At 40.5% G+C, this 13,187-nt stretch overlaps 1 protein-coding gene across 1 annotated transcript in view; it reads right to left on the reverse strand.

Annotated features, from left to right (window-relative positions):
* Positions 1 to 207: 207 nt before the first annotated feature.
* Positions 208 to 13,187, reverse strand: part of LOC124605790 (LIM domain only protein 3-like) — a 341,408-nt gene continuing 328,428 nt past the window's right edge. The window contains exon 6 of the mRNA XM_047137682.1: positions 208 to 4,243. Within this exon, the coding sequence (XP_046993638.1) occupies positions 4,124 to 4,243 (120 nt within the window). The 3' untranslated portion in view covers positions 208 to 4,123. The remainder of the gene's footprint in view (positions 4,244 to 13,187) is intronic.

A 13,187-nucleotide genomic window follows, 5' to 3' on the forward strand; every position in this document is an offset into this window, starting at 1 on the left:
AAACTGAATTTACTGGCAAGAAGAAAACTGCAAGGTAGTAATTCTACTTACAAATGAGTGTATGACTTCCAGAATCCTTAGATGTTAGTCAGCACATCAGGCTCACCTTACCTTATGCTGCCTGCAGAGAGCTTTTTCAGCCTCACAATGTCGTGGATTCGGCGTTCTGCGGTATGCAGTGAAACACTGGTGGTCATTTAACTCAACCTTTATTGTTATGGCGGGTGGGAAGGGAATGGGGTCAGGGCAGTGGTAGTTCCGAAAATAGGGAGTGGGTGGCACACGCTGTAATTAAACCTCGCAGCGGAAGTATCCAGGACAGTGGAGCTCATTTACAACAAGAATTACCAGTAAAGATCGTGGATACCAAATAACAGACATACATTGCAATAATTATACACTACTGCAACTTTATACTCCGTACACACAGCTGTGGTTACAGACAAATAGCAATTAATGCACGAAACAATCATTTTCGCCTTCGATATTTCACTGAGTTCATCACCATTACAACTGTCTTTATTGCTTATTTTCACATTAATCCTTCTTGCAAATAGAAACTTAATGGAAGCACACAGATCGCTGAATACACCGCCGTCCTGAAGAACACACTCTGAGCGAATAACACACACGTTTGTTTCAAGAGCCCACTGACCACTCGCCTCCGAAGGCAAAACTGGAAACTTCAAATAACTTCAAGCGTAAAATGTTTCGTTTATTATCTTTGGTCACTACAACAGTTCCTTGAACAACTGCGCACTTTGGTTTCATGTCTTTGGGAGCACGACTAGATTAGTTCAAGTGTCTCCATTACGCGATCCAGCAAAACAACTGCAACGTTATCTTCTTTTACACAAATTTCGCTTGCTTTAAATCACTAAGAATATTTTGTGTCACAGCTGGATTGAGCTGATTCTTGTTTGTGTACAGCATGTGAATAAGTTTATATATGGCGTCGGCAAGAGAAAGAAAAAAAAGTCGTATACTTGATGTCCACTTCTACATTCTGCTGTGTATAAAAATAGCTCACGTGTACAAAAGGATACAACAAGAACACCAATTTGGTTAAACATTTCTCTCCACATTTAGAAACTTTTAAACAATGCTTGATCATGTTGTTAGCAAGTAATATTACTGTCATTAAGAATGGATTTATAGGTGGGTATCATATTCAGTGTGTATCTGTGACAGCTGTGAGAAGGAGAAGTCGTCATTATTTCCAACACAGTTTGTTACATCGGCACGTTCTACTCCCGCTTTCATTGCCCAAAATGGAACAGCAAGAAAGTCACACGCAAGCTGGTAGCGAGTCTTCCTTGCATGCTCCAGTATGGCAATAAGTAGTCATTTAAATGCAAGGGGAATGAGATAATAGGAGGAGATAGCGGCGAGTAGAGCACCTCTGCTTGCTAAGGTTCCGAAGTACGGGGCATCCAACAATTTCGCGTTGTGCGGGTTACTGACAATAGGGAAATATAATGGTCCATTTTTTTTCTAGTTTATGAATCTGACATTGCACACAATACAGTCTGCAGTTCAAGACAATTTTCCAGATACAGTGACAGCATTTGCACCAATGCATGGATAGAGATACAATTTCTCGGTCTGAAGTACTGTCACAACTAACCACTAAAACTTCTCTGTATTCATAGAACTTACGATACAACAGTACGAATGTTTTCTATACACTGACAAATATTATACAAAGTGTAGTTCCTTTTTGTTCAATCATTCACAGAGTTTTAATCATTGAATGTCATCTTTCCCTGTGTAATCATTTGGTACACAAAGTTACAGTACAATGGGATTTAGGATTCTGTGATCTCCTACTTGATGTGTACGTGACTTTTTAACGATGAGGTTAAGCCAGAAGCTGTAACTGATTTGTGGGAACTTTACGAGAAGTACTACGTAACATGGATAACTCATAAGAAAGCACCTACAAAGAGAACTATATTAATACGAAGATTAATAAATATTAGGTTTTTGTCAGATGCAGCAGTTTATTGTTTTATTCGGTAAATGAATTGATTTTTAGTTTTGTATTTTTCCTGAAACACGTTTTAAACTAAAATATAAATATTCGAAATATTTTATGGAGAACAAATTGTTCTCTTCGTCATAGTTGTATTGTCTGTATAGTTATCGAACATCTTTTGCGTGTGTGTCCTAGCAATTAACTTGGCTTACACGTACATAGATCTGATACCAGATGTGGAGCTACTGCTGATTTTGAAATAAAACTCACTGGAATGTTTCACGGAACACAGTCGTACATAGCTTATGTGAAACATATATCAAATGTCACATATGCAATCACGTACTGTGCTTTCTGCTAAACGATCTTTTTCCTTAGATTTCTACAGAGTGGAAATTTCACATTTAAGCAGTTTAAAATGAATAAATCATAAGAACTTCATCCGAGGCGCCGTGAACATTGTGCATCAACGATGTTACAAATACCGTTGTCTAATAATATTTTCTGTCAAAAATAATCTACCTCGAGGGAAATGCTAATATAATATTACTAAGAAAATGATAATTAAGTCTCCAGAATTTCAATAATGTAATACTTAAAAGATGGATATAGGCAAATAATCAAAGCTTCATACGCAGCACGTTAAAGAGAAATACCGTGAACAAAGTTGATCTTCCCCTTTCTTCAGATGAGCGTCAGCATAGCCCATACCAATGGTAACATTATAGGTGAGAGGCTGAGAACATCAATATTTATATGGCACTTATATGTATTAGAACTATGCAATTTTGCTGGTTTTAAAGGCGTCAGTTGGTAATAATACGATATAAAAAAAGGAAATATGCCTAGAGATTTAGTTAATGCAATCCGAGATGAATTTTCTTTTAAACATGAAAATTAGGTATATTACTGCAAAGTAAAACTGCTGTACAAGTGTAGAATGTGTCCTGAGCCATAAATTTTCCTTAGGTTCACGTGTGTTTCAAGCCTTTTCAGTAAGCTCACATGCCTGTGGAGACGATTTACTTAAATCGTCTCGACAGGCACGTGAGCCTGCTGCAAATGATTTTTTATTTGACTAGTGAAAATTTGCGTGTTACATTGAGGTTGGTATGAAGCTGAATAAGGTGACTGATTTCCATGGCACTAATAAGTGTAGTTAAAGAAAGTAGGGAGATACCACAAACGTATCAGAGCAGTTATTTCACAGGAAATATGACCAGTATATGTTCATTTACGTGCATAATCAGAGAGGATAACTGAGCTACTTTAGTGGCGAATAACCCTTCATATCAACTCACATGTACAGTGACATTACTCAGGGCGGCCGAATGTGGCATTATTTACTGGAGAGCATTTCTCGTGGAAGAAGAGTGAGATTAACTGATTATTCCCTATTAAAATATTAAGACTTCACTGTGTACTGTAATGTCAAGAGCTACGTTCAGTTACCTTACCGGAAACTGATGGTAAAATACTTGTTATGACTATCTTTGGTACGGCTTATAAAATTATAATGTAAAACTCTTTCCCGCCAGTTAAATTATGGGACTGCATAGTACCACACTTGAGCACCCTGTGGATTTGTTTCTTCATCACCATACACAATATTTAGTCCAAAAACATTGCTACCAAATCACGAAAACCTGAACTCCTGTTCAGATGTTCAGATAAAATAGTGTAACCAATAGCGTCGCAGTGTTGACTAGCTGCCTGGATCACTGTGCAAATTAGTATCTGGAAAAGATAAAAGAGTGTCACGAAATGACAGTCGCGTGGTGGAGCACTAACACATCTCAGTGATACTGCACGCCATCAGGTTACCTAATGACACTGATTAACGTCCGGTTGTGACACTGAATCTGAAGAGCTGCCGGTCGACCACTCGTGAAATTGCAACGATTGCAGGATTACAGAATGAAGGTTAGCTCACGATGAGTATGTGATATCTACCGGCCTGCGTGATCACTGCCCGCCGTCGTGATGTTACGACGTCTGTAGACCCGAAGTTACTGCTCACATTCAGGAAAAGATTCAAGGATGATAGGTCCACACGAGCACTGCACATGTCACTGGTGAAGTTACGACGTTGACTGGTCCACAGGATCATCGCTCGGCCACTGGTGACGTTGCGACGTGACAGGCTCACCGTGCTGCCGGCGACTTGGCGTGAGGGCCCGGAGAGAGCGACACCAGGCCGGCGGCCATGTTGTTATTCAGGTCTCCAGGCGCAGCCCCTCGCAAACCAGCCTGCGTCGACCCAGGCTGCGAACAATGCAATGAAAATGTCACTTCTTTGTCGTTCTTAATACCTTAGTAGAATATCTGGGCAAGTATACACTACACACGACTAGATGCAAACAATGTACTAATGCGAACTGATTGCTACAAAGACAGTTCAAGAGTGAAGCGTATCCGAATGGGACGGTGTTAGGCAAAGGCACATCATTGTTGTGAGGATACTCCAGCAGAAGTGAAGGTGTGAGGATGGGGCGTGAGTCGTGCTTGGGTAGCTCATTTGGTAGAGCACTTGCCCGTAAAATGCAAAGGTCCCGAGTTCGAGTCTCGGTCCGGCACACAGTTTTAATCTGCCAGGAAGTTTCATATCAGCGCACACTTCGCTGCAGAGTGAAAATCTGATTCTGGATCCAATTTATTTTCCATCGTTATAATCTCTTTGTATGAGGGTTGGAACTTAAATAGTGCCAACTATTTATTCACAACCGATGCAAAAGAGTTACATGTTTGCACCTGTTACTGTCCTTCAAAGTAGTCACCAGCGTTGTACAGAATCCGTTGCCAACGATGTAGAAGGCGTTGTATACCGTTAGCAGAGCCTGTTCAGTTGGTGGTGCGAATGGAGCGATCTACTGCCTGTCGAATCTCTGGAACAGTTCTGAAGTGAATGCCACGAAGCCAAAACTGAAACGCCAGTCCAACCAATTGCGTCATTATTGGTCGCCGCGAAAGTCGAAAGTGCGTCAGAGCCCCAGTATGGTGAAAGGTATGGTGATTCACGTGTAGGACTGTGACGGTGTTATCCTAACGCGTTACGTTCCTCCATGGCAGACCGTCAATGCACAGTATTACTGTTCGTTTTTGGAGCATCACCTGCGACCAGCTTTGCGAAAGAAGGGGCGACACTTTCTGTGCAACCCACCATCATTTTCCTCGACAATGCGCGGGCGCATACAGCGCAAGCTGTGGCTGCTCTGTTCGGTCGATGGGACTGGTAAGTACTATACCATCCACCATACTCCCCGGACTTAAGTCCTTGTGACTTTGATTTGATTCCGAAGATGAAGGAACTACTTTGTGGGATTCGCTTCAGGACTGTTAAAGAGATTCGACAGCCAGTAGACCGCTCCATTCGCACCACCAATAGAACAGGCTCTGCTAACGGTATATTATGCTTACCACGCCGCTGGCAACGGGTTCTACACAACACTTGCGACTACTTAGAAGGACGGTAACAGGCGCAAACATGAAACTCTTTTGTATCGGTTGTGAATAAATAGTTGCCACTATTTAAGTTCCAAACCTCGTAGTATGCTGTTACTTTCTTGAGAGGCAAAATTAAATTTTTCCACATAATCTCCGTCCCTTTACACTGCTTTACGTAGCCTTAGAGCAAAGGCCTATATACCTGCGTGCACCAATCAGGACCAACACATTTGAAAGACTGTTTAGCAGCCTTCACAAGGGAATCATCATTTTCTAATCCCGTTCCGCAAAAGGATTCCTTCAGTTTACCGAGTCAGGTCAGGGCTGTAGGAGGGTGTTTCAGTGTTGTCCACCTAAGCTTCTTGATCTCCGAGGTAGTTTTCTCGCTGGCATGTGGCTAGGCTTTGTCTGGCAACATCAAAATGTAGCATTTTTGCCGATGTTGTCGAACGCGACGCATTCGACATTAAGTTTTTTTAAGGGTTGCCATATATGCGTCAGAACAGATGGTGGTTCAGTGTGGCATGATGTCCACAAATAACAGTCCTCCTGAAATTAAAAACAAAATCGCTTTCCCTGTTGATGGCGCTTTTTGCTTCTTCTTTTTCGCCGAGTTCGCAAGATGCCATCCCATCGATAGCCTTCCCGTCTCCGATTCAAAGTAATCCAACAGTGTTCTATCTTTCGTCGTAATTCTTGCAAGGAAGTCATCTTCAGAATTCTCGTAAAATTTCAAAAGTTCGGTACACACAGTCTTCCGCTTTTTTTTTCTTTTGTGGACCTCTGTCAACATCTCGGGACCCACCTTTATCAACTTCAATCGTCTCAATACTCCACTCATACACTCTTCTCCTATTCCAGCTTGGTTTGACAGTTCGTTTCTTGTTATGCGTTTGTCAGCCAGGGCAAGACTGTGAATACGTCGTACAACGTGAGCACTCCATACTGCTCGGGAGGTCACGAGTATTGGCGTCCCCTCTTTCGCCAAATACTCTGCTGGCTCTACTATTAACTGCACTGCGATCAACAGCCTCATCTGTATACACCTTCTTCACTCTTTTGGGAATATTATTCACTGTCTCCTTCTCACAACATAAGAACTTTAGAACAGCACTCTGCCCCAGACGATTATCATTTGCAGCAACCATCTGAACGGAGTGCTACGACAGCTCCACTTGCGGAAACAGGTTGAACTAAATTTAAATACTAGTGGGAAGGAAGTTTCTCTGACCTCTGTGAATAGCAAAGATGAAGAAAAAGAATTCTGAATTTCTTTTGGAGTGACCCATGCGTTATAATGTTTGAGCATTACGTCTCACCGAAAAAAATGTTTTCATTCATTTAGCGAAATCGACTATCTGAGCTAAAGAAGAAGGTCTTAACAACGAGCGCAGAACTGTTCAGTGAGCCGTGCGTGATTCCGATATGTATCTGAAGGTATCGAGTGCGCGATTTTACCCTGTTTCTTTGTTGTTAAGCAAATGCCTCCGTATCACCTCGGTTTCAGTTTTTGCTAGCTATCCATTGGCAGATTCTGTCGGTTATGTGGGACAGGGAAGCTACAACCAACTGCAGGAATTGATCAGCATTCTGCGAGAGTCTTCTTTGCCAGTCTGTCAGTTACAGGGCTGCGAAATACGAATCTCGAATCGGGTGGGAGACGGCCTTCATACTGTGTCTGCTGCGTTGTATCTACAGAAATTTTAGGCAGCGTAGACTAGCTGAGCTATATGGACTTGTTTGGAGAGCATATTAATGTGAAAACAGTACCTGAAACCGTTTGGTGTTCTCTATTGTACCTTGGAGTTCTTATGCGGTATTTTCAAGCTTCAGTTAACACCAAGTGTTGTTAAGTAGTGCGTATCGATAGCTATAGTGGTAAACTTGCCTTTATGTCCAGTTTATTTCCTTTCGTTGTTCTCTCTTAATAATTTATGAATAAGTAACATGTACTCAGCATAACAAAAATTCAGTTTCCAGTCTCACTTGAAGTCGTGTGGGCGTTTTTATTTTTATTTTTTTTTCAAATATAATATATATACCTTTTGGTGGAACTTGAATTTAAGCCATGTACCTTGCTAATAGTCTCTGTCAGAGCACGTTACAAATATCCTCGTTTATTTGGTTCGAGCTTAGTTTGTGATTTTGGAGTACTATTTACACTGGCTTAGATACGAGGTGTAAAATGTTTTGCTTGTCGTTCAAGCCAGCTCGGGGTTGTGTTTTAAAATTTATTTGAACATTTTTTATCATTGGATATTTGCTTTACAGTGTTCTTTGATAGTGGATCATCATCTGTTACGAGCTGATAACTGAATGTCCATTTGTGTTATTTTTATTGGTATGTAATATTCGCTAATGGCAGTGTTTTTCTCTCCGTTTTAGTTGACATGTGCTTGTTAAATCTGTTTTAACAGAAATACCGCAGAGGCTGGCTATCCCAAGTGAAACCGTTCCTTTCCTAATTCTAAAGTTGTGTGTAAGTAGCCTGTTTATGTGTTTGCATGTTGGCAGCGCTATAGACTGCATTAATATCACCGACAATGCTGTGCGCCCTCTGTAAAAGACTCTGCGGCTGGTCGAACCCGCAGTTAGAAGTTAACAGTGAAGGAGGTTAGCAGCGTTAGCGCTAGCGGGCGGTTTGGATGTGTGTCCGTCAGCGAGATTAAGTGCTAGCTGGAACTGAATTGCAAAATGATGATGGATATATTTCCTAATGATTGGGAAGTGGAATCATTGATGATTATACAATTTTTGGAACTGGTTGTCACATGATTAAGGTAAAATCTGATAAATACATTTTTTGCTCTGCAACAAAATCTTTCCCTTACTAATCACATGCCTATTAGTAATTAGAGCCTATAGTAGTTAGAATCTTTTTATTTAGCTGGCTGTAGTTGGTACTTGCTGTTATTTCTGTAGTTGGTGTTATGAAGATTTTCTGTGAGTTAAGTTAGTTATGAAAGAGTATAGGTTATTGTTAGGATTTTTTCTAATTCGGGGCCATTCCTTTGTGTTATTTATTTGCAGTCACATTGCGTTGCGTTTGTATATTGTGGGTCATAAATGAATAGGATAAGTTTGAGTTATATTTGTCAGGGAAAATTCTGTAGGTAGGTGTTGTAATGACAAAATAAGCAAAAAGAGACTAGGTCCAGTTGCACTCAACAGTTTAAGAAGGTTCAGTTGCATTCGTAAGTTTAAGAAGTACAAACGTAAAAGTGTCATGTGTTGTTCTTTTGCTAGTTTCTATTTAAGTCTATCAGACTTAGTACAGATGTGCTAAGGAAATACTAAAATATTAACAGTTCTTTTTTATATAAAATTCTGGTACAAATGTTATTTTTTTGGAACCAGGCGCCGAACCACTCCCAGCTCCTCGCTGCCTAAAGCATTTCATTCACGAAGACATGAATTGTATGTATTTGTTAAGGACTACTTCGTTGAAGTTAACTACACAATAATTTCATAACGTAGAGGAATTGGACAAAACAAGGAGACACCGCGAGAAATACGTGCCGGAACATAAATGCAGATGCTAGCAGAGCCTGCAGGTTGCACTGTTGTATTTCAAAACGAGACTGAGCAGTGTTCTCAATAGTTTGAAAATGTCAGACTTGGTCAGCACAGTGTTCGGTAAAGCTGTATGTGCATTATGTCGAAGCTAAGTGAGTTACTGCGTGGGCAAGATGTTGGTGCTTCCGTAATCGTGATAGCCGAAGCGTTTGCTGCAGCAAGAGGCACCGTACCGAAGATTTACACCGCTTACAGGAAAAGCTAAACATCATCCGCTAAGTCACAACCCGAACGAAAGTGGGTGTTGAGCATGACGAACGGTCACTGAAAACGATGATGACCAAAAAAGCCGCTGAAGTAACTACCATAAAGAATGTCGCACTCGCGAACTCCGCCAGCAACAAAACAACACGATGGGAGGGCCATAAGCAGGGAACTGGAGGGCGAGTTGGAATTCCGAAACCACTTATCAAATTCGCGTAACGATAAAACTTGGTGCCGAAGCCATGAAACCTGGACCACGGAATAATGGAAGAAAGTCATTTGGTCGGTTGAGTCTTGTTTTACACAGTGTTCCCAACTTCTGGCAGAGTTTGCACTCCTAAAGTGAAACGTGTATGGGTGGGTGGGTGGGGGGTTGGGGGATAGGTGACGCTTTGTGCAGCCATGGAGTGTTATTCTACGTATTCTATGCGGCCCATGGCTACTCTTAAAAGTTACATTACTGCCAAGGATTATTTGGTTGAGCAGGCCCATCCCTTGCTACAATGTTGGTTCCCCAATAGTGATCCAAGGCCCTTTTCACAAAGCTCGCATCGCCAGGAGTGGATTTGACAGCACGGGGATGAAATGTCGTACCTTCACTGGCCACCATAGTCACCAGATCTCAATATCATTGTGGCTTTTGGTCTATCTTGGAGAGAAGGGCGCGTGATCGGCTTGCATCTCCCATCATCGTTAACGGAACTTGCCACTATTTTGCAGAAAGAGTGGTAAAAGATTTCCTTGGGAACCATACGGGACCTGTTTGTATCCATTCCGAGACGAAGCTATTTTGAAAGGCAACCATTTTCCTACACCGTATGATACATGGTAATGTGTTGTGGTTTTGGTGTTCCATACTTTTCTTCAACCCCTGTATATAATGTATGAAGGTCATCAACGACATCGCTAATACAAGGAAAACATATAAAAACTGAAGTAAACAAAAGGTTATAGTCAGTGTTCTCACATGAATTAAAAAGCTTAAGTTATAAATAGTAATCTCAAATTCCTGGTAATGTCCTAGAGTGGGATAAAGGAAACGAGCTGGAGGAATCGTAGCTAACAGATGACCATAGAAAAGCAACAACACGGCGTACACAGGCAGCTGGTGAAAATTGATGGTGATTCGGACTTTCGGGAAAACGCACTGCTGTTGTCACTCGCCCGGCCGTTTATTGGTCTTTGGGATTTGATATCTAGCAACTGTGGCGAGCAAACAACATATTTCACAGTGTATACGTTTTATAAACGTAAATATGAACAGACAAGGGTAAACATACATTGCCAACATTGCGCTCACATACATCAATCATCTATCAACGCCTTTGATGGATCTCGTTCGCAGTGCAGGAATTGCGTGGAGAGATATCGTTCAGATAAATTCAGACAAAAAAAGATGGGTCGTCTCAAGGAGGTAAGTATGGTACCAGCTCTTGAAACACTGTTTGGAGGCACTGTCAGTCACCTACTGTTCAGAAAAAGATAACGCGTTTGAGAATGCTGGACGCTGAAATAACTCCAAGGAAAAAAGAGCATGTAGCTAAATACCTCACGGTATTACACAGAACACATTGTATATATTTTCGGGAAGAATGGTTGTATTCCAATAACTAACTGAGGCGTTCTCTGAAACAACGACTTATCTGAAATCCAAATCAGTCAGTAATTCTTAAATATTACACTATTATGCCTTATGTTCAGAAATCAGAATATTTTTTATGGTGACTGAATTTAGTTCTGTATGATAGTTTGAAATATCAAAAATACTCTTTGAAACGCTTGATGCTCAGTATCTCAATGTAGCATAATACAGTCAAGTTCCAGAGAACGCCTCGTTGCAAAACCATTTTGCATCTGGAATGTGATATATCAACTGGTATGTATTTTGATTTGTATACTCCCACTCTGCCTTTCGAAATGTTCTAGCATATAAAAGTTTTAAGTATTTAAGGGCTTTGATTTTTATTGTTTATTTTCCGTATTTCGGTGTATACCATTCTTTGGTTTGAATGTCTGTTCACTGATTTAGTAAGAAGGCATATGAACTATATTTTGGTCATCTTGTTGGTGATCAAGATAAAATTTTTGCACCTGATAAGGCCTGCGTAACTTGTATTACTACATCAGCCAAATCGTTGAAAGGAAAACACCCAACGCTGACATTAGTTGTTCCAGGGGTGTGATATGAGACTGAACACCACTTCTGAGACTGTTAGTTCTGCCTAAGAAATATTACGGGGTATTTGAAACAAAAGTAGACATAAAATAAAGAATCCAAATGTATCTTCTGTGCATTTTCCGGTATCTCGAAATGAAGAGTCGCCTATTCCTGTATATAACTTACAAGCCACAGGGTGGATTAAAAAAACAAGCTGTTTTTCTGTGGTTATGCGACAGCCGGAACATCAAGAACCAATGTACAGTCAAGGAGTGGCCTATGAGGCAACCATATATATCTGGAAAGGAAAATGTGAGAAACAGTCCATTGGTTGAGCGCAAAAAACACTTTGCCTCATCTTCATCTCAAGAAGAGCTTCGTGGAAATCTTTGTAAAAGCTGTGAATAAAGGTGGTCAGACCTTCAATCGCTTGAAAGAAAAGTTCACCAAAGTGAGCGAAGCAAAGCTGAAACAAGGTATAACTGTTGAGCTTCAAAGAAGTTGTAAACTGGTGATGAACATGAGCACATATAATCGGTACAGTAACATGTGTGTACTTAGCACTTATTTTAAAATTGACATGCACACTTCTAGTGTAGCTCAGTACCCGCCAGTGTTGGTTTTAATTCTGCTGTGTATCTAGGAAATGTGATGTTACGGAGAAAAGCTGATTTTTACCACTGAATTCAGCACACTCAATTAAGGTAAATCCACCCATTTACAAACCAGCTCCAGAAAAAATTAAATTTGTTGACTAGTGTTAATAATTCCAGGTCAAGAGTTACAACAGATTAGAACCTGCTGAAAGGATTCGCATCAGGGGATCACATAGATGTAACCAAAGATTGTGACTCACGATTCAGCTTATGAAACTGTCCTTGGATTTCCTTTAACGTCAACGACAGCCACATTTCGTCTTCACAGGAAAGGTATATAAAAATCTCCACTAATGGAATATCTAATTGTTCATTTACCACCCCGTCTGCTTTCGGAAACAACAGGTGGAAGTAAGAAAGGACTGCGAAAATTAATCTTTCCAGATTACTCATACAGTGTTTTTTATCATGTAATATTTATTGTATTTTTCATTCTCTGTATTACTGGCGTCTGAAACAAATATAATATCTTTGTCAGACACCAACAAAGGGGACAAAAAGCGTAATTTAATTTTATTTCGTCCCTAGTGATAATGAACTGATTACTTCCGGAACAAAACAGAAAGGAATCACTTAAATGGTACCGAAAGAGATGTCAAGAAGTGCCATCAATCATTACAGATGACTAGAAGCAATCAAAGTGTCAAACATCTAAACAAGGAGAGACGGGACTGGCTCTAATGACTTCGTTGTCAACGGGCGTTAATCCCTCTTCTTTTTTCTTTTTCACAGATTTTGAAGTGGGGTACATAGTTCTCCACAGAGTGCATCAATCTTTTGGCTTAAATAACAGAAGAGTCCACAGTGTCTCACGCAGTGAAAGTATGTGAAACTATTGGATGCGATCCTTTCAGTAAAGCTTCCCTCGATGCTGGGTTCTACTTTCCAAATACCTCTCGTTCCTTACTGATACGACAAGTTGAATATTGTGTTGCACAAGCGTACGTTACTTATCAACAAAATGTAGTTGTATGTATGATATGTTATCCACGAGTCTCAGGAAGGTGTAGACACAATAGCACAAGTAAATGATGACAGACTGTCAGCCCGTATGAATCATCTTCTAATAGGTAAAATTTCACATCAAGTTTATTATGTGCAAAAGAGAAAAATGTACGCAAATAATTCTCATAATTAACACGTTATCCTTGTTGCAAGAGGTGCTTCATAA

The sequence above is a fragment of the Schistocerca americana genome, chromosome 3, assembly GCF_021461395.2.
Source record: "Schistocerca americana isolate TAMUIC-IGC-003095 chromosome 3, iqSchAmer2.1, whole genome shotgun sequence".
NCBI classification, from domain to species: Eukaryota; Metazoa; Arthropoda; class Insecta; order Orthoptera; family Acrididae; genus Schistocerca; species Schistocerca americana.